Source organism: Brachyhypopomus gauderio, unplaced genomic scaffold (assembly GCF_052324685.1).
Source record: "Brachyhypopomus gauderio isolate BG-103 unplaced genomic scaffold, BGAUD_0.2 sc89, whole genome shotgun sequence".
NCBI lineage: Eukaryota > Metazoa > Chordata > Actinopteri > Gymnotiformes > Hypopomidae > Brachyhypopomus > Brachyhypopomus gauderio.
This window is the reverse complement of record NW_027506910.1, coordinates 988756-1008030: the sequence shown is the minus strand read 5'-3', so window position 1 is coordinate 1008030 and position 19275 is coordinate 988756. Positions and strand designations below refer to the sequence as shown.

Genomic DNA, 19275 nt, shown 5'->3' with positions numbered 1-19275 from the left:
ATGAATCTTAATTTTGTTCAGTTTGTTTTTGTAGGAAAAAACATTGAATTGCAGATACTGTTGATGTTGAAGGAAGACATCAAGAGAGGAGACGGAGAGAGCACAGACTGAACAACAGCACCACAGACTGAACAGCACCACAGACTGAACAACAGCACCACAGACTGAACAGAAGCACCACAGACTGAACAACATCACCACAGACTGAACAGCAGCACCACAAACTGAACAACATCACCACAGACAGAACAGCAGCACCACAGACTGAACAACTGCACCACTGACTGAACAACAACACCACAGATTGAACAACTGCACCACAGAGTGAACAACAGCACCACAGACTGAACAACACCACAGACTGAACAACTGCACCACAGACTGAACAACAGCACCACAGACTGAACAACAGCACCACAGACTGAACAACTGCACCACAGACTGAACAACAACACCACAGACTGAACAACTGCACCACAGACTGAACAACAGCACCACAGACTGAACAACAGCACCACAGACTGAACAACTGCACCACAGACTGAACAACAGCACCACAGACTGAACAACTGCACCACTGACTGAACAACACCACAGACTGAACAACAACACCACAGATTGAACAACTGCACCACAGAGTGAACAACAGCACCACAGACTGAACAACACCACAGACTGAACAACTGCACCACAGACTGAACAACAGCACCACAGACTGAACAACAGCACCACAGACTGAACAACTGCACCACAGACTGAACAACAGCACCACAGACTGAACAACTGCACCACTGACTGAACAACAACACCACAGACTGAACAACTGCACCACAGACTGAACAACAGCACCACAGACTGAACAACAGCACCACAGACTGAACAACTGCACCACAGACTGAACAACAGCACCACAGACTGAACAACTGCACCACAGACTGAACAACAGCACCACAGACTGATTCACCTACTGCTGCTTTATTTTGATGAATGTTTACTGGTTTAATGTTTTCTTTACTGGTTTGCTGCAGTAGTTTATTAGAACACTACTTGTCTTGTTTTGCTGTTGGACCTGAAATATGTGGAGTTTTTTTGAGTGGCAGGAGGAGATTTGGTTAACTGTGACAGTGTCGTTATCGCCAGCTCACCTACACACTACACTCACCGCTCAGCCTGTGAGTCACATGACCGCACTCACCACCCAGCCTGTGTGTCACACGACTGCACACATCACACTGGAGAAATAGAGCATTTAGTGTCATTCTAGCAAAGTTGCTGTGCCACCATTTCAACGTGGAAGACAGACCAGTGCAGACTGATCAAGCAGGAGGACATTAGGCTAATTCAGCCGTTAGCCCTGCACCCCAGCCGCTATTATCAGCTATTATCAGCGGTGTTAGAAGTAACTTGACATTTTGTGTGATTGTTTGAATTGCATGTACACCATTTTACTACTTATCTTCACATCTATCTCGACAAGGATTGAGATGTTTACTTAGCGTGCTATAGATTTTGTGGAAAATCTTTTTGTAGTTAGCTCAGTTGTTAGCTCTGGTGTCTACTGAGTTATCTCCGTAGATGGCGGTCCAATCATTTGCAGTTCCACATACCCCCCCCCCCCCCTCTCTCCTCCTCTACCCCATTCTCCAACAAGGATCTAGAAAATGAAATGTATGATGAACCTGCTTGTAGTGTTTTCAAATGTTTTTGAAGAACACTTACTGTATATTGTCACTTTAATTTCCTAAATTTTAAGTGTAATAAAACAAATGAATAAAAACGTACAAATAATGCAAACTCTCGACACATCCTAACTATACACACATACATACATATCTATAAGAATCTATAGCAAAGAAATAAGTATTCAAAATGTACACAGTCACTAAATAAGTGAATACAGGAGACCAGAGGTTCAAGTGTTTTAAGTTCTACCATGATTTGTATAATATTTTCTCCACTGGTAAACAATTCAAGATCAGATCTAATGTCTTCTTAGAAGGAGCCTCTGAGTTTAATTGTAACTGTAATACCAAAATAATTTTTAGCTAAATATTGGAATGTTTTGATGACCGATGTTATTAATGTGCAGAAATATTCAGAGTGTTATGGCGGCAGATCCAGTATCTGCGTCATTCAGGATTTAAGAAGCACTCTGGTAAGTAACGGACGCGTGAAACCGTGTGTTTAACAAAAAAAATATCTTTATATAAGAAAAAAGCAATTCCAAACTCTTCTTTTTACAGTTTTCTTCCAATAAATCTCAACACAGGTAAGCACGGTCAAAAAACTGTGTGTGTCCGTGCTTCTAGATCGTTCTTCCAAACACTAGCACTCCCCCAGCTCCACAGCATCCCCTCTAGGCTATCAAAATAAGAGTCCCATCGTAAATTTGCTGTTCAACTAAACTGACATTATTATCTTTCATGAAATAATACAAAAATTACAAAAAACACTCATAAACAATAAAACAAATACAAATTCTTATTTATGGCTCTAACATTCCGGCCCCTAATTGTATTGGCAGGATACAAAACAATTACAAACCTACTAATAGAGCCATATCCATATCGATCCAACATCTACTGTACATAGTAACTTATTAATCAAATTTCTGGGTATGAGTCCATTATTAATCCTTTCTTGACTCATTCTGCTTCCTGCAAAAGACAAAGTTTGTTAGTAGGCCTTTCCAATAGGGTTGATTTTGTTTGAACTTGAACCCGTCTGACCACTCCTCTTGAGTCTGGGTAGGTCTTACGGATTCTTCCAGTCAACCAGGCATTCCTTGGGGCAGAATTGTCCACAATGAGAACAAGGTCTCCAGGAGTGAGATTTCTCTTGCGAGTATTCCACTTCTGTCGCTCTTGCAGCAACGGGAGGTATTCCTGGGTCCATCTTGACCAAAACAAAGTCGCCATATATTGTATCTGTCTCCATCTTCTACGGGAGTATAGGTCATCCCTGCTAAATATGCCAGGTGGAAGAGCTGGTTGCCTTTTCATTAACAGAAGGTGATTTGGAGTCAAAACCTCTAGGTCATTGGGATCATCAGAGGCAGCAGTTAAAGGTCGATCATTAATGATTGCTTCAACTTCGCTTAGCAGTGTGTGGAGGCCATCATCATCCAACACCTGCTGTCTCAATAGAGAATTCAACACCTTCCTTACAGTGCGAATCTGTCTTTCCCATATTCCACCTTGGTGTGATGCAGTCGGGGTGTTAAAAATCCAGGTGATGCCTTTCTGCATTAAGTATTCTCTGATTTGAGATTGATCAAGCTCCTCTAGAGCCTCTCTGAGTTCTCTCTCGGCACCAACAAAATTTGTGCCATTGTCAGAGCGCATTGTTGACACTTGACCTCTTCTACAGATAAATCTTCTGATGGCATTAATGCATGATGAGGTATCTAAAGAGTGAGCCACTTCTATGTGGACGGCTCTAAGGGCAAGGCATGTGAACAAGACGCCATAGCGTTTTACCATGCTACGTGCTCTTCTGACCTCAAAGGGTCCAAAATAGTCTACGCCTACATGTGTAAACGGAGGCTGGTCAGGGAGTACACGTTCCTCAAGTAAGTCTGCCATTTTTTGCTCTGCAGGTTTTGCGTGCAGCTTTCTGCATGTAATGCAACTGGATATCACTGTTCGAGAGGCTCTGTTTAATCCTGGAATCCAGTATCGCTGTCTGACCTTTGCTATTAAATGATTTCTTCCACAGTGACCATTCTGACGGTGAACATGCGTCAGAATCAGCTTTGCAAGGTGGTGATCCTTGTGTAGCACTGTCGGGAATCTGGATTCTTCTGGCATGGCTGACTTGTTCAGCCGACCCCCCACTCTAATGACACCATCTTGCAGTACAGGATCCAATCTGTAGAGTGGACTAGACTTCTTAACTTGGGAATTTTGTCCTTGGAGTGAGGCCAACTCCTCTGGATACATCTCCCTTTGACTGTGACATATCAATGTAATTTCTGCATCCACCAAATCTTGCATTGATAAAGGTTTCTTCTCCACTGACTGCCTTAATCTTTTCATTTCTTCTTGAACTTTCAAGTCCTGTTTTCTTTTATCACTCTCAGTTAAAGCAACAACAGCTTTGCATTTCTTTCTCTTGTTGACTAAGTAGTGAAGCATGTCTTTCAATCGCAACATCCATGCCACCGCTTTCTTCAGTCTATGCCAGTCAGAGTAGTATTCTACCAACGTTGTCATGGCTGCAACTTTGGCTGTGCTAACGAGACTGACTAGTGTTGCTCTTCTTAATTCACTATCCTCGTCCATGGTGTTGTGTATGTCTGGTCTTGTCGGCCACTCACGCTCATCTTTATAAAGGAAATGTGGACCGTGAATCCAGTTGTCATTCTTGATGAGTGAGGTAAACCTCATTCCTCTTGAAGCTACATCTGCTGGATTGAATGAACTATTCACATATCTCCACTGAGATGGTAAAGTAGCTTCCCTGATGAATGCAACTCGATTGGCCACAAAGGTCTTGAAGCGTGAAGCATCATTCTCTATGTATCTAAGTACAGTCATACTGTCCGTCCAAAACACAGACTCTTCAACTGTGGTCTCCATTTCTCGTCTTAACAGTTTATCCACCTTCACTGCTATGACTGCAGCAGTCAGTTCCATTCTAGGTACTGTTACTTTCTTCAGAGGTGCCACTCTGGATTTAGACATAAGCAGTGTGCAGCACTTCTTTCCATCCTTACTGGTAAGCAGAATGTAAGAAGCTGTACCATAACCACTCTCACTTGCATCCGAGAAATTGTGTATCTGAGCCTTGAGAGTAGGACCAAAGTCCTTCGGCTTGATACATCTGTCCACCCGGAAGTCAGACAACACCTGCAGCTCTGAAAGCCACTGCAGCCACCTTCGTGAATGCCTTTCGGTGATTTCCTCATCCCAGCTCAATTTCTCTTGGCAAAGCTCTCTCAAAATCAGTTTAGCTGGGAGGATGCATGGAGCCACTAGGCCCTGAGGGTCATAGACCGAGTTCACTATTGAGAGTATTCCTCTTCTAGTGGTTGGTCTTTCTGGTACATTCACTTTGAACCTAAAAGTGTCCGACTCCGTACACCACTGGACTCCTAAGGCTCTTTCTGTTGGCATAGTGTCTTTACTCAAGTCTAAGTCCTTCACCTCCAAGGCTCTCTCATTCTCAGGTATACATGACAGAACTCGTCTGCTGTTACTAACCCATTTTGTCAGGTTAAATCCACCTCTTGAGCATAACGCCTTCAGTGACTGTGAAAGTGATATGGCTTGCTCTTCAGAAGCTACTGCAGTCAAACAATCATCAAGGTAAAAATTTCTCTCAATTGTTTTTGCAGCTTCAGCTGTTGTCTCATTTTTTTTGTCTTCTGCTGTCTTTCTTAAGGCAAAACAAGCACAGCTTGGGGAGGAAGTAGCTCCAAAGATATGTACAGTCATTCTGTACTCTTGAAGAGTTCCACTCAAGTCTCCATCTGGCCACCAGAGGAAACGTAGAAAGTCATAGTCTTTGGGAGGTACCCTGACCTGGTAAAACATTGCCTCTATGTCGGCCATCACTGCCACTGACTCTTCTCTAAACCTTGTCAGCACTCCAATCAAGGTATTAGTGAGATCAGGCCCTTGAAATAACTGGTTATTCAATGAAACTCCTTGATATGTGGCTGTGCAGTCAAAGACAACTCTTATTTTCTTCTTTTTAGGGTGGTACACCCCATGGTGTGGGATATACCAGACCTCTCCTTCCTTGCTCTGGCCACTTTCCTCAGGCACCTTTTCTGCGTAGCCTCTTGCTATGATGTCATGCATGAAAGCCTTATAGTCAGCGTGGAACTGTGAGTTCCTGTTGAGCTTCCTTTTAAGGTTGATTGCTCTTTGTTCTGCAAGACTGCGATTACTGGGCATCTTCACTGGCCTGTTCCTAAATGGGAGACTGATGCAGTAATGTCCATCAATGAACTGACAAGACTGTTCAACGTCCTTCATGAACCGTCGATCATCTTGTGACATCTCTTTTCTGTCCTCACAGCTTCGCTCTGAGAAATCAGTGTTAAAGTTTTGAGTTAATAACTCTTCAATGCTTACCACGGATATCCTGTTTACAGTGAAACTCTGTAATCCTTCATCTATGTCCTGAGGATGATCTTTTCTTCTAAGTGGACCATTGACAATCCATCCCATTGCTGTTCGTACTGCATATGGACCGTCGCCTTGGCTATTGATGACTTGCCATGGTTCTACTGCCTTGTGAGCATTAGAGCCAATTAGCAGGCCAATCTCTGCATTGATACTCGGTAGGCATACCTCCTTAAGGTATGTCCACCTCTTCAGGTCTTTTTGCTGAGGAATGTTTTCCTTCTTGACAGGAATTTCAGGCTGTGTGAACACTGAAGGTAGGTCAACATACTTGTTCTCTTCAAGTCCAGCAACTTCCAAGTCTGACAAGATATGGCTATGAACAAGCTTCTCCTGACCCATAGTTCGGAGCAAGATCTCCGTCTTCCTGCCTCTAAGGTTCAGCATTCTCATGACCTTCTCTGTACAAAAAGTCGCAGAACTGCCCGAGTCGATGAAGGCATAGGTCTCTAATGTCTGTGTACCTTTTTTGGACTTGAGTCTTACCGGAACAATGGCCAAAACACATTCTCCATTTCCGGCCCCAGTGTATCCACATGTTTTCTGTTCTACAGCACTAATGGACTGTGTGTCTGATGCACTTTTTTTGTCATCCTTGACTGATGCTGTTTCATCCTTTTGCACATGTAGAATGCTTGGATGTTTCCGTGAGCATACCTGGCAGGTCAACTTTCTTGTGCAATCTTTACTTAGGTGACCCCGAACAAGGCATCCGAAACAGAGACCTTTAGACCTCAAAAAGTCAATCTTATCCTTATGTACCTGCTTCTTGAACTTCTCACAGTTTTCCACTGTGTGGTTCTTTTCACAGTATACACATGTCTCTGGCTTGGATTTACCCTGGTCTGTCTTTGCACTTTGGGTTGACTGCGCTGATTTCTTTTTGTTTGTGTCAATGCTTATAACAAAACTGCTACTCCTTGTAGTGTTTCCTTTGGCTTTCTTGACAGTCATGTCCTTTTCCTTTTGTCCAATGGGAGCACTGGCTCCCTGAAGATAGCCAAACAATGGGTCTATGGCAATCTTGGCTTGTCTTTCTATGTAATTCACTAAGTCTGCGAACTTAGCTCTTCTTTCTTTGTTCTCCAGTATTTCAAATGCCACATGTTTCCATTTCTCCCTCATCTTGTACGGCAGTTTGGACAGTACGGCTCTCATGTTCGTTGGGTTATCCATTTCTTCCATGTAGTCGACATCCTGCATGGTGTTTCTGCAACCAATCAAAAAGAGAGCATAGGCATTCAAGCCCTTAGCATCATCTGTCTTTATCTGTGGCCATTTCAGTGCTTTCTCAATGTATGCCATAGCTATTTTTAATTCATCACCATATTGCTGATGAAGCAATAGCCTAGCTTCTCTGTAGCCTTTCTCTGGAGGCATGTGTTCGCAACTTCTCACCAGATCTTGCGGCTCTTGAGTGGTATACTGTTCCAGAAAGAAAAGTTTGTCTCTAGCATTCTGTGTCTTGCTGTCAATAGCATTGTCAAAGGCTCTGAGAAAAGATCTATAGGTGAGCGGATCACCAGAAAAGACAGGAATGTCCCTTTTGGGTAATAGAGACAGATCTTGCTGCTTGACCAACATCTCAGTTATCATGTTCTGATGTTGCATCACCTCATAAATCCTGTTCCCTGTAGGCATGGGTTCCTGAGGCTCGTCATGTGAGGCTCTACCTGTAGGCAGCTGATGATGACGATGTGCATGAGGTGCATGCTCCATGTTTCTATTGGTAGTGTCAAGGATATGATCTTGGTCCTTGTAGTTATGACTTGTTGCCGGGACATGAACTCCACATATAGAGTGAGCTCTAGGAATATTTCTATGGGATTCAGCTAGACAACTATTTCCCCCGTCTGTGTGAATGCGTACATCCATACTTGACAACCTGGCTGTCACATATTCATTCATGGCATCACGAGGGCTTTCGTGGCTCTCAAACACCTTCAGCTTAGCAGTAGAGGCTGCATTTGCAGTCTCTAATTCTAACTGTTCCATCTCTGCTTTTAAGTTTGCTTCTTGCAGCTGCATCGCCTTCTTCTTTTTTAGTGATTCTGCTTGTGCTAAAAGAGCTGCTCTTTTTGCTTCTTCTTTCATGCGTGCCACAGAGCTAGTGCACGACACAACTGAAGAACCAGCAGTATTGGAACCAGCTTTACTTTTGCCCTTTCGACTACGTTGAGCTACCACTGAGACACTATCATGTGGAGTAACCTCTTCCTCTTCCTGTATAGTCATTTGTTCCTTTATCCACGTTTCCGTCCTGAACACAAACCCTTTAATGACAGTTGACTTTGGCTCATACCAGTTACTCTGATCTGCGTTAGCTTCATCAGGTGATAACATCTGCACAACACTGTCATTGAGCATGATTAATTCTTCATACAGCTTGTTAAAACATAGCAGTACTTCTGACTCCACTTTATTAACATGCTCCCCTTCACTTTTCATGTTATCAATTTCTTTCATTTTCACTGTAATTTGAGCCATCTTCGTCTTTCTTTGACTAATGAGCCTATGGAGTTTCTCCTCAAGTGCCTTTTGGGTATACTTGGGCTCCCTCTTGTGGTCAACTGTAAGTGGTGTACCACTCGTTGCTTCAAGCAACCGTTCATCCGCCATCTTGGAAACTAAACGATGACTCAGCAGTATTTCTAAGCGAACTTTCAACACTTATGAGCAACTTCTGCCACTCAAAAAACTTTAAAATAACCTTCAGTAGTCTTGATCAGTATTTTCATCCACCAATTAAACTTGAATGAATGTCAACACGTCAATTCAGTCAGGCAGAGCAAGAGTTCCTTGGCTAAGCTCATTTACAGCTCCGTTAGCATTGTTAGCTTCAATTAGCAGGAAAGCTGTACTTACAAAGCACCAACAATCTTGAAAATGGCTCCTTTACTCCTACCATCTCTCATCTTCATCCACATTCTGTTTCATTTCCCTGATGAATGTCCGCTCCTGTTGTAAGGATCCAAGTTTTTTGACTAATGTTATGGCGGCAGATCCAGTATCTGCGTCATTCAGGATTTAAGAAGCACTCTGGTAAGTAACGGACGCGTGAAACCGTGTGTTTAACAAAAAAAATATCTTTATATAAGAAAAAAGCAATTCCAAACTCTTCTTTTTACAGTTTTCTTCCAATAAATCTCAACACAGGTAAGCACGGTCAAAAAACTGTGTGTGTCCGTGCTTCTAGATCGTTCTTCCAAACACTAGCACTCCCCCAGCTCCACAGCATCCCCTCTAGGCTATCAAAATAAGAGTCCCATCGTAAATTTGCTGTTCAACTAAACTGACATTATTATCTTTCATGAAATAATACAAAAATTACAAAAAACACTCATAAACAATAAAACAAATACAAATTCTTATTTATGGCTCTAACACAGAGTTTTAAAGATTCAGCTGAAGACATGTAGGCCTACTGACTTTTTATGTGTGAGTCTGAACTCTCTTTTAGTAATCCTGCATTTTGTCACAGAAGGAATATGTGTATAACAGAACCTACACAGTTTAAATTTCTTCAGACAGAGAACGTCCTGTGTGGGCCGGACAGGTTCTGGAAAATTCTGGGCCACAATCATTCAACCATTCTTCACTTCACACTATAATGCACCAGAACAATCTTACCATTCAACTTACTGGGACAGAAGAAACCACTCATTTAAATAAACTACGACTAAATGTATAAGTATGTCAATGGAAAGTAAATGGCTAAGCCAGGTGAGACGAGTCATACGTGAATACAAGACCCCGGGTATAATGACGCTAACGGAAAACTTCAGCAGGTCCATTTCAGTGGTTACAATTAGCAAAATCTATTCAACATCATGGTGGGAGTGGCGTGAACCACGCACTGCATGAGGGAGAAGGTGTTCGTGCAGAGGCGCTGGCCTGTGAAAGTCATTACGAAACTATTACTCAGTGTGGGACGGACCGCAGTTTAGACATGATTGGCAGACAATTAAAAAGTAATTTCAAAAGGTGTGAAATTAATTGATGAAAGGACAGAATTGTAAAGAAAGCAAGAGATCAGATGGATAGATAGATAGATAGATAGATAGATAGATAGATAGATAGACAGATAGATAGATAGATAGATAGATAGATAGACAGACAGATAGATAGATAGATAGATAGATAGATAGATAGATAGATAGATAGATAGATAGATGTTCTCTTTTTACAATGCAGACGTGAGTGAAAATGTTACAATCCATTAAAAAACATCATTATAGAAAATCAACGTTCACCGAGCAGCGTGTGCGCGCGGAGAGCAAAAACGTGTGCGCGCGGAGGGCAGAAAAGTTTGTCACCAAGATCACAGCGCCACCTGCTGGACACAGACGGTTCAACGCGTGTCACACGTTGTGAGGGACAATTACCCTCCACTCCAGTTCACATTCGGCACGTCGCTCCCCTCAGCTGAGCGGTCTTCAGTCGTTTCTTCGTTTGCCCCGTTCGGTTCAGAAGGTACGGGACGGTCATTCAGGTGGAGGGCCTTGTTTTGAAGGTCAGACGAAGGTCACACGAAGGTCACTACTAAATCTCCCGCCCCTCACTCTCATCTCAGTGATGGCGAGCCTCGTGTTACCACTACCATCACCCTTTACTTAAGCACTCGGTGTTAAACATCTCGGTCAGGACCCGAAACAGTGTTTATTTGTTTTAGTTAGTACTATGCGAACGGTGCGCGGTGAAACAGAACTGATTACTGCGTGCCAACCTTTCTCGTGTCCTACGTACTCTCGCACGTGCTTCTGTTCCGTCTTCCACTTGGCGCGAGCCAGGAGCAGCTGCCACGCGCCACCAGGTTTGCTCCGCCTTTGGGCCACGCGTGATAGTCGCTGTCCGTGGTGCTAATTCGGTGCGTCGTCCGAACCCAACGGACCAAACCTGCAGTACCGACTGCACAGGTCTGGCACCACAGTGCACGTGTCTGTGAGTTCTGTTAAAGACTAAACTCGAGCCGTACGCACACGTGCGTTCACGCAGTCTCACACAAACGTGCACGTGTCTGTATGACTCATTAGAGGTCGCGATCTGCCATTTCGCTGGTATTTTCTGATCCGATCTCGTGAACCGTGAGAGGCTGACGAAGATTATTAAGAATATTCAAGGACAAGGCTCGGGTCTTAGAAGGAAACACGCGCGTGCACTAAGCCAAGGAAATGGTGCATGCTTTATGACATAAAAAAACCCCACCAGATTTAGTGTTTAAATAGACGACGAGTAAACGGTGTGAACAGCTGCTCTGAAAAGCCGATCCAGATCCTTTGATTCAGTTGAATTCTTTTAGTCATAAACAGTTGCTTGCGTGTGTGTGAATATATGTGTGTGTGAGTATATATGAGTGTGTGTGTGTGTGTGTGTGTGTGTGTGCGCGTGTGCATGATGTGACATTTAGCTGAAAGTCAAATATTGTCAAGCTTTATGAATAAAATACCTCTCATCTCAGCCCGTGACTGACAGTTCAGCAATCCCCACTCAACACACACACACACACACACACACACACACACACACACACACACACACACACACACACACACACACACTTGCAGACTTTCTTTTGCACATACATACACTGACTTCATACAGTGATTGTACCACAATTAGAACAGCCTAGTCCTGTAATGCTCTTGAGAAAATACGAATCTCTGAAAGCTGCTTGGCCCCAATACTGGTCCATTAACACACAGCAGTTGTTTGACCAGTCAGATGCAGAATGCAGTGGGTGGTCTGAAAGAACCATCTTGCTGTCCACACAGAGAAGAAAATCAGTTGATTTACCATAGTGTTGATTTACCATAGGGTTGATTTACTATAGTATTGATTTACCATGCTGTTGATTTACTATAGTATTGATTGATATGCAGCAACTTCTCATCACTGTTTTGCGTGATTATTTAAAATCACATGGTATACCTGCATTCAAGTGGACAGAATGTGCCACAGCAAAGGGGCACAAAACACTGCCCCCTGCTGGCTGAACTGCACTGCCCCCTGGTGCCTGAAGGTGTACATTATCAACAACTAGAGGAGCAGGTGTTAGAAGTGTTGGAAAATGTTCTATGTCTGATTAGAGCTTCAACATCACTTGGAATTTTGTAATAATTTAATTGAATTGGAATTTCATTGAATTGATTGAATCTGCATATCTAAGGTGCATCAGCTGTTCTAGCTGTAACGTTGAAACTTTTCAGGTGTGTTTGTTTGACAAGGCTGAACTTAATTAACTTTTAACATTATTTTTTAAATATAAGTCATGAATGGAGTTTTCCACACGCAGATCCTTCTTCAGTTCTGCACTGTTTGTTATTCAATGTGTCTTCACCAGAACCGTCAGGCAGCAGGGCCACCACACAGGGCCACCACACAGGGTCACCACACAGGGTCACCACACAGGGCCACTACACAGGGTCACAGGGCCACCACACAGGGTCACCACACAGGGCCACTACACAGGGTCACAGGGCCACCACACAGGGTCACCACACAGGGTCACTACACAGGGTCACAGGGCCACCACACAGGGTCACCACACAGGGTCACTACACAGGGCCACCACACAGGGCCACCACACAGGGTCACCACACAGGGCCACCACACAGGGCCACCACACAGGGTCACTACACAGGGTCACCACAGGGCCACCACACAGGGCCACCACACAGGGTCACCACACAGGGCCACCACACAGGGCCACCACACAGGGTCACCACACAGGGCCACCACACAGGGTCACTACACAGGGCCACCACACAGGGTCACCACACAGGGCCACCACACAGGGCCACCACACAGGGTCACTACACAGGGTCACCACAGGGCCACCACACAGGGTCACCACACAGGGCCACCACACAGGGCCACTACACAGGGCCACCACACAGGGTCACAGGGCCACCACACAGGGCCATCACACAGGGTCACAGGGCCACCACACAGGGTCACCACACAGGGCCACCACACAGGGCCACCACACAGGGTCACCACACAGGGTCACTACACAGGGTCACTACACAGGGTCACCACACAGGGCCACCACACAGGGCCACTACACAGGGTCACCACACAGGGTCACTACACAGGGCCACCACACAGGGTCACCACACAGGGCCACCACACAGGGCCACCACACAGGGTCAAAGGGCCACCACACAGGGTCACAGGGCCACCACACAGGGTCACCACACAGGGTCACCACACAGGGTCACCACACAGGGTCACAGGGCCACCACACAGGGGCACCACACAGGGCCACCGGACAGGGCCATCACACAGGGTCACTACACAGGGTCACCACACAGGGTCACCACACAGGGCCACCACACAGGGCCACCGGACAGGGCCATCACACAGGGTCACTACACAGGGTCACCACACAGGGCCACCACACAGGGTCACCACACAGGGTCACAGGGCCACCACACAGGGCCACCACACAGGGCCACCACACAGGGTCACAGGGCCACCACACAGGGCCACTACACAGGGCCACCACACAGGGCCACTACACAGGGCCACTACACAGGGCCACCACACAGGGTCACAGGGCCACCACACAGGGTCACCATACAGGGCCACCACACAGGGCCACCACACAGGGTCACAGGGCCACCACACAGGGTCACCACACAGGGTCACAGGGCCACCACACAGGGCCACTACACAGGGCCACCACACAGGGTCACTACACAGGGCCACCAGACAGGGCCACTACACAGGGCCACCACACAGGGTCACAGGGCCACCACACAGGGTCACTACACAGGGCCACCACACAGGGTCACAGGGCCACAACACAGGGCCACTACACAGGGCCACCAGACAGGGTCACAGGGCCACCACACAGGGCCACTACACAGGGCCACCACACAGGGTCACAGGGCCACCACACAGGGTCACTACACAGGGCCACTACACAGGGCCACCAGACAGGGCCATCACACAGGGTCACAGGGCCACTACACAGGGCCACCACACAGGTCCACTACACAGGGCCACCACACAGGGTCACAGGGCCACCACACAGGGCCACCACACAGGGCCACTACACAGGGCCACCAGACAGGGCCATCACACAGGGTCACAGGGCCACCACACAGGGCCACTACACAGGGCCACCACACAGGGCCACCACACAGGGTTACCACACAGGGTCACAGGGCCACCACACAGGGCCACTACACAGGGCCATCACACAGGGTCACAGGGCCACCACACAGGGCCACTACACAGGGCCACCACACAGGGCCACTACACAGGGCCACCACACAGGGCCACTACACAGGGCACACCAGACAGGGCCATCACACAGGGTCACAGGGCCACCACACAGGGCCACTACACAGGGCCACTACACAGGGCCACCACACAGGGTCACAGGGCCACTACACAGGGCCACTACACAGGGCCACCACACAGGGTCACAGGGCCATCACACAGGGTCACTACACAGGGTCACCACACAGGGTCACCACACAGGGCCACCACACAGGGCCACCGGACAGGGCCATCACACAGGGTCACTACACAGGGTCACCACACAGGGCCACCACACAGGGTCACCACACAGGGTCACAGGGCCACCACACAGGGCCACCACACAGGGCCACCACACAGGGTCACAGGGCCACCACACAGGGCCACTACACAGGGCCACCACACAGGGCCACTACACAGGGCCACTACACAGGGCCACCACACAGGGTCACAGGGCCACCACACAGGGTCACCATACAGGGCCACCACACAGGGCCACCACACAGGGTCACAGGGCCACCACACAGGGTCACCACACAGGGTCACAGGGCCACCACACAGGGCCACTACACAGGGCCACCACACAGGGTCACTACACAGGGCCACCAGACAGGGCCACTACACAGGGCCACCACACAGGGTCACAGGGCCACCACACAGGGTCACTACACAGGGCCACCACACAGGGTCACAGGGCCACAACACAGGGCCACTACACAGGGCCACCAGACAGGGTCACAGGGCCACCACACAGGGTCACTACACAGGGCCACTACACAGGGCCACCAGACAGGGCCATCACACAGGGTCACAGGGCCACTACACAGGGCCACCACACAGGTCCACTACACAGGGCCACCACACAGGGTCACAGGGCCACCACACAGGGCCACCACACAGGGCCACTACACAGGGCCACCAGACAGGGCCATCACACAGGGTCACAGGGCCACCACACAGGGCCACTACACAGGGCCACCACACAGGGCCACCACACAGGGTTACCACACAGGGTCACAGGGCCACCACACAGGGCCACTACACAGGGCCATCACACAGGGTCACAGGGCCACCACACAGGGCCACTACACAGGGCCACCACACAGGGCCACTACACAGGGCCACCACACAGGGCCACTACACAGGGCACACCAGACAGGGCCATCACACAGGGTCACAGGGCCACCACACAGGGCCACTACACAGGGCCACTACACAGGGCCACCACACAGGGTCACAGGGCCACCACACAGGGTCACAGGGCCACCACACAGGGTCACCACACAGGGTCACAGGGCCACCACACAGGGTCACCACACAGGGCCACTACACAGGGCCACCGGACAGGGCCATCACACAGGGTCACAGGGCCACTACACAAGGCCATCACACAGGGCCGTCACACAGGGCCATCACACATGGCCACCACACAGGGCCGTCACACAGGGCCGCAAAGGGTCACCACACAGGGTCACCACACAGGGCCACCACACAGGGCCGCTGCAAAGGGTCACCACACAAGGCCACAGCACAGGGCCATCACACAGGGTCACCACACAGGGCCATTACAAAGGGCCATCACACAGGGTCACTACACAGGGCCATCGGCTCCTGAAATGTTTTACACACATGTTCCTAAGAGGCCATTAAGTGTAGAGAAGCATCAGGTTGTGTGTGCATTGTTCTCTGAAAGACAGAGAGAGAGGGAGAGAGAGAGAGAGAGAGAGAGAGAGAGAGAGAGAGAGAGAGAGAGAGAGAGAGAGAAATGAAATTAAGTTCACCCCTGGTTTATGTTTTAGCTTCCTGACTTTTTCTATTTGCTAAAAATACATCTGCACCTAATAGCTTATTGGATGGATGTGTAAACAGCAAAGGTTCTCATCAGTGCAAAAAAAGAACAACATTAGTCCATGGGCTCTAAACAGTATATCCCAAACTTTATTTCCTGTGTAGAGGCGTACCATAGGAGGGGGAGGGGGAGCAATCACAGTTAGTGGACTTCCTTTCTATCACTTCAAGTGCAACATAAAGAGAAAAAAACTACAAAAATCATAGTCATTAATTTTCATAGTCAAATGAACACAAATGAACACGATGGTGAGGATGAACAAAAATGGGAGGGAGAGTGATAGAAAGAAGACAGGGAGAGAGAAAGAGAGAGGGAAGGAGAGAGGGAGGGAGAGAGGAAGAGAGAGAGGTGGAGAGAGAGATTGAGAGAGGGATAGAGAAAGAGAGAGGGAGGGAGAGAGGTGGAGAGGGAGAGAGAGGGATAGAGAAAGAGAGAGGGAAGGAGAGAGGGAGAAAGAGGGAGGTAGAGAGGAAGAAAGAGAGAGGGAGTGAGAGGAAGAAAGAGAGAGAAGGAGAGACAGAGAGAAATGGAGAGGGAGAGATAGACTGAGGGAGGAGAGTGAGAATGTGAGGAGTGAGAATGTGAGAAAGAGAGGGAGAGAGAGAGAGAGAGAGAGAGAGAGAGAGAGAGAGAGAGAGAGAGAGAGAGAGAGAGAGAGAGAGAGAGAGAGAGAGAGAGAGAGAGGGAAGCAGATAGAGAAGATGTGACAGACAGCACTGCAGGTTATGGGTTCTATGTCCTCAGCTGTCGCTGCCTACCTGCGTTTGACACCCTGCATTTCAAAACTTACACCACCGTTATGACACGATGACCCAGCGCTGCTTACAGAGACAAGGCAATAACACTTTTTGTCCAGAACTTTATACATTAGGGTTCCTTGTCCATTTATACACCAATAAAGCCTCTAGTCACATTTTCAGACCCAAATCCTGTTACAGAACCTTGAATCTGTCTTGCGCCATGCAGAAACTGTTTCAGAAATACTACATATCTGTTATTATTCCTTCCATGTGTAACCTCACACAAATACTTTGCTATTAAAGTTTTTTTAAAACTCAGTATCACTGCCAACAGTTTTCAGGTGGTGTTCAACTAATTATTATTATTACTACTACTACTACTACTAATAATAATAATAACTTACTAATACTGTTACTAAATTGTGCAGAATTTGCATGATTAAATCTGAGAATTCTGGGGAATTTTATCACAAGCACATCAGAGCTCTTCTGACAGTCTTCCGACAATAAACATGGCAGGTGTTCAATTCCAGTCGTGACTAGAAAAAATGGCTCCTGCTTGAGTAACAATTGAACTGAGTCATTAGCAGACCAGCTAACACGGGAGCAGTCAAACCTGATTCCTCCGATGAGAAGACAGGTGACACACGACTGCCACAGGGCGTGAGTGGACATGCAAGGTGTCAGAGAGCAGAGGACAGCGTAGGAGAGAGGACAAGAGAGAAGAACACAAAACACTATCATCAAAGATGCTATTGAAACCCCTGAAAAAACTCTTGAGTCCATCTGAGCAGTGGGGGGGAAACTGGAGTGGGAGGGTTGAAATGATGGACACACACTACAGGCAAACGTTACCATGACGATTCACAGACATTCTCCCAACATCAGAATGGAGCATTAATATTTGCAAGATGTTAAACAGATCTGGTACATATACAAACACTTTATGCATCTCCCTTAATTTCTTAATTAGTGTTAGAAACATCCCCAAATATCTCTCTCTCACACACACACACACACACACACACGCGCGCGCACCCACGCACAGCTACACACACACACACACACACACACACACACACACACACACACGCACCCACGCACAGCTACACACACACACACACACACACACACACACACACACACACACACACACACACACACACACACACAAACACACATGCACACTGCTCAGCAAAGAAAAAAGGTCAAAATAAGCAATCTATAAAAGGCAATATTTGTCATTCTTCAGTCGACTAAGGGTTCAAAATAAATACGCATTACTCTATATTAATGCCAATAAGCTTTGATTCATCTGTACAGTATATACATATGAACTCTTCATTGACAAAATATCCTTTGATGTACAATATTCTCTTATAACGTAAAATAATACAACCATGGCAACAAGCAAGATGAGGCATAATTATTATTATCGTTGATGTTATTATTATTATCATCATTATTGTTATTATAATTGTTATTATTATTCACACAAGTACCCATGCACCCCTATGTTGAACAGCCCCATGTATTAGAACGACAGATACTGCCTTTTGCATATACATGTGCAAGTTAAAACCAAGATTAAAAACTCACTCAGAGCTAAAATATTGACAAAGAAGAAAAACAAAACAAGAAACAGACAAAAATCAAAGTCCATATATCTACACAGCTTCCACACCTCTTCCAATAACATTAACGAATGGGTTACTGCTTACTATATACAGACAGGTTAGCATCCATGCAGTGTCAACAAGGAACACGGTAACATTCCAAATATGGACATGGGGGCGGGACAGGGGAGGGGTTTCGGCTGTGACAGCCACGCCCACAGCTAGATGTGCCAGCAAAAGCCACATAGACAAGTTTGATATGCAGACACGCTAGCTAGGCGGAGCCGCCCACCAGGGGGCGTGGTGCTGCAGCTTGTAGACGCATCCCACCAAGACAAGCTCTGTCGTCATTCCCCCTTAAATGCAGAAACACACGCACACGCACACACACACACACACACACACACACACACACACACATCCAGACATGCACTGCGATCAGTAGCCGAACGTAGGCAGCTGCGGGCTGCGCGTGTGGGATATCCGTCAGGGCTGGCCCCGCCCACAGCTGGGCGTGGAGTATGGCTGTGTTTCACGTGGCTCCACTGTCCTCTTCTGCACTTCATATTATTGGTTTTGAAGGAGTATCAGAGTTCGAGACACACAAGTCTTTTTTTTTTCAATAATTTCCGCATCTTTCGCGTATCGTATTTCGTTGGTGTTTGTGC

At 46.9% G+C, this 19275-nt stretch overlaps 2 protein-coding genes across 2 annotated transcripts in view; both read right to left on the bottom strand.

The window, feature by feature from the left end:
* Positions 1–1177: 1177 nt before the first annotated feature.
* LOC143493558 (uncharacterized) lies at positions 1178–7422 on the bottom strand. Its single transcript, XM_076992063.1, has 2 exons — positions 4076–7422; positions 1178–1203 (listed from the first exon to the last, which is right to left on the bottom strand). The coding sequence occupies exons 1-2, from the start codon at positions 7335–7337 to the stop codon at positions 1178–1180; spliced, it is 3288 nt and encodes a 1095-aa protein (XP_076848178.1). The 5' UTR covers positions 7338–7422.
* Positions 7423–16315: 8893 nt separating this feature from the next.
* The window catches only part of slc8a1b (solute carrier family 8 member 1b), a 108204-nt gene continuing 105244 nt past the window's right edge, over positions 16316–19275 (bottom strand). Inside the window, 1 exon segment of the mRNA XM_076992058.1 lies at positions 16316–19275. This exon segment is cut by the window's right edge and continues 3136 nt beyond it. The gene's annotated coding sequence lies outside the window, so the exon portion shown is untranslated.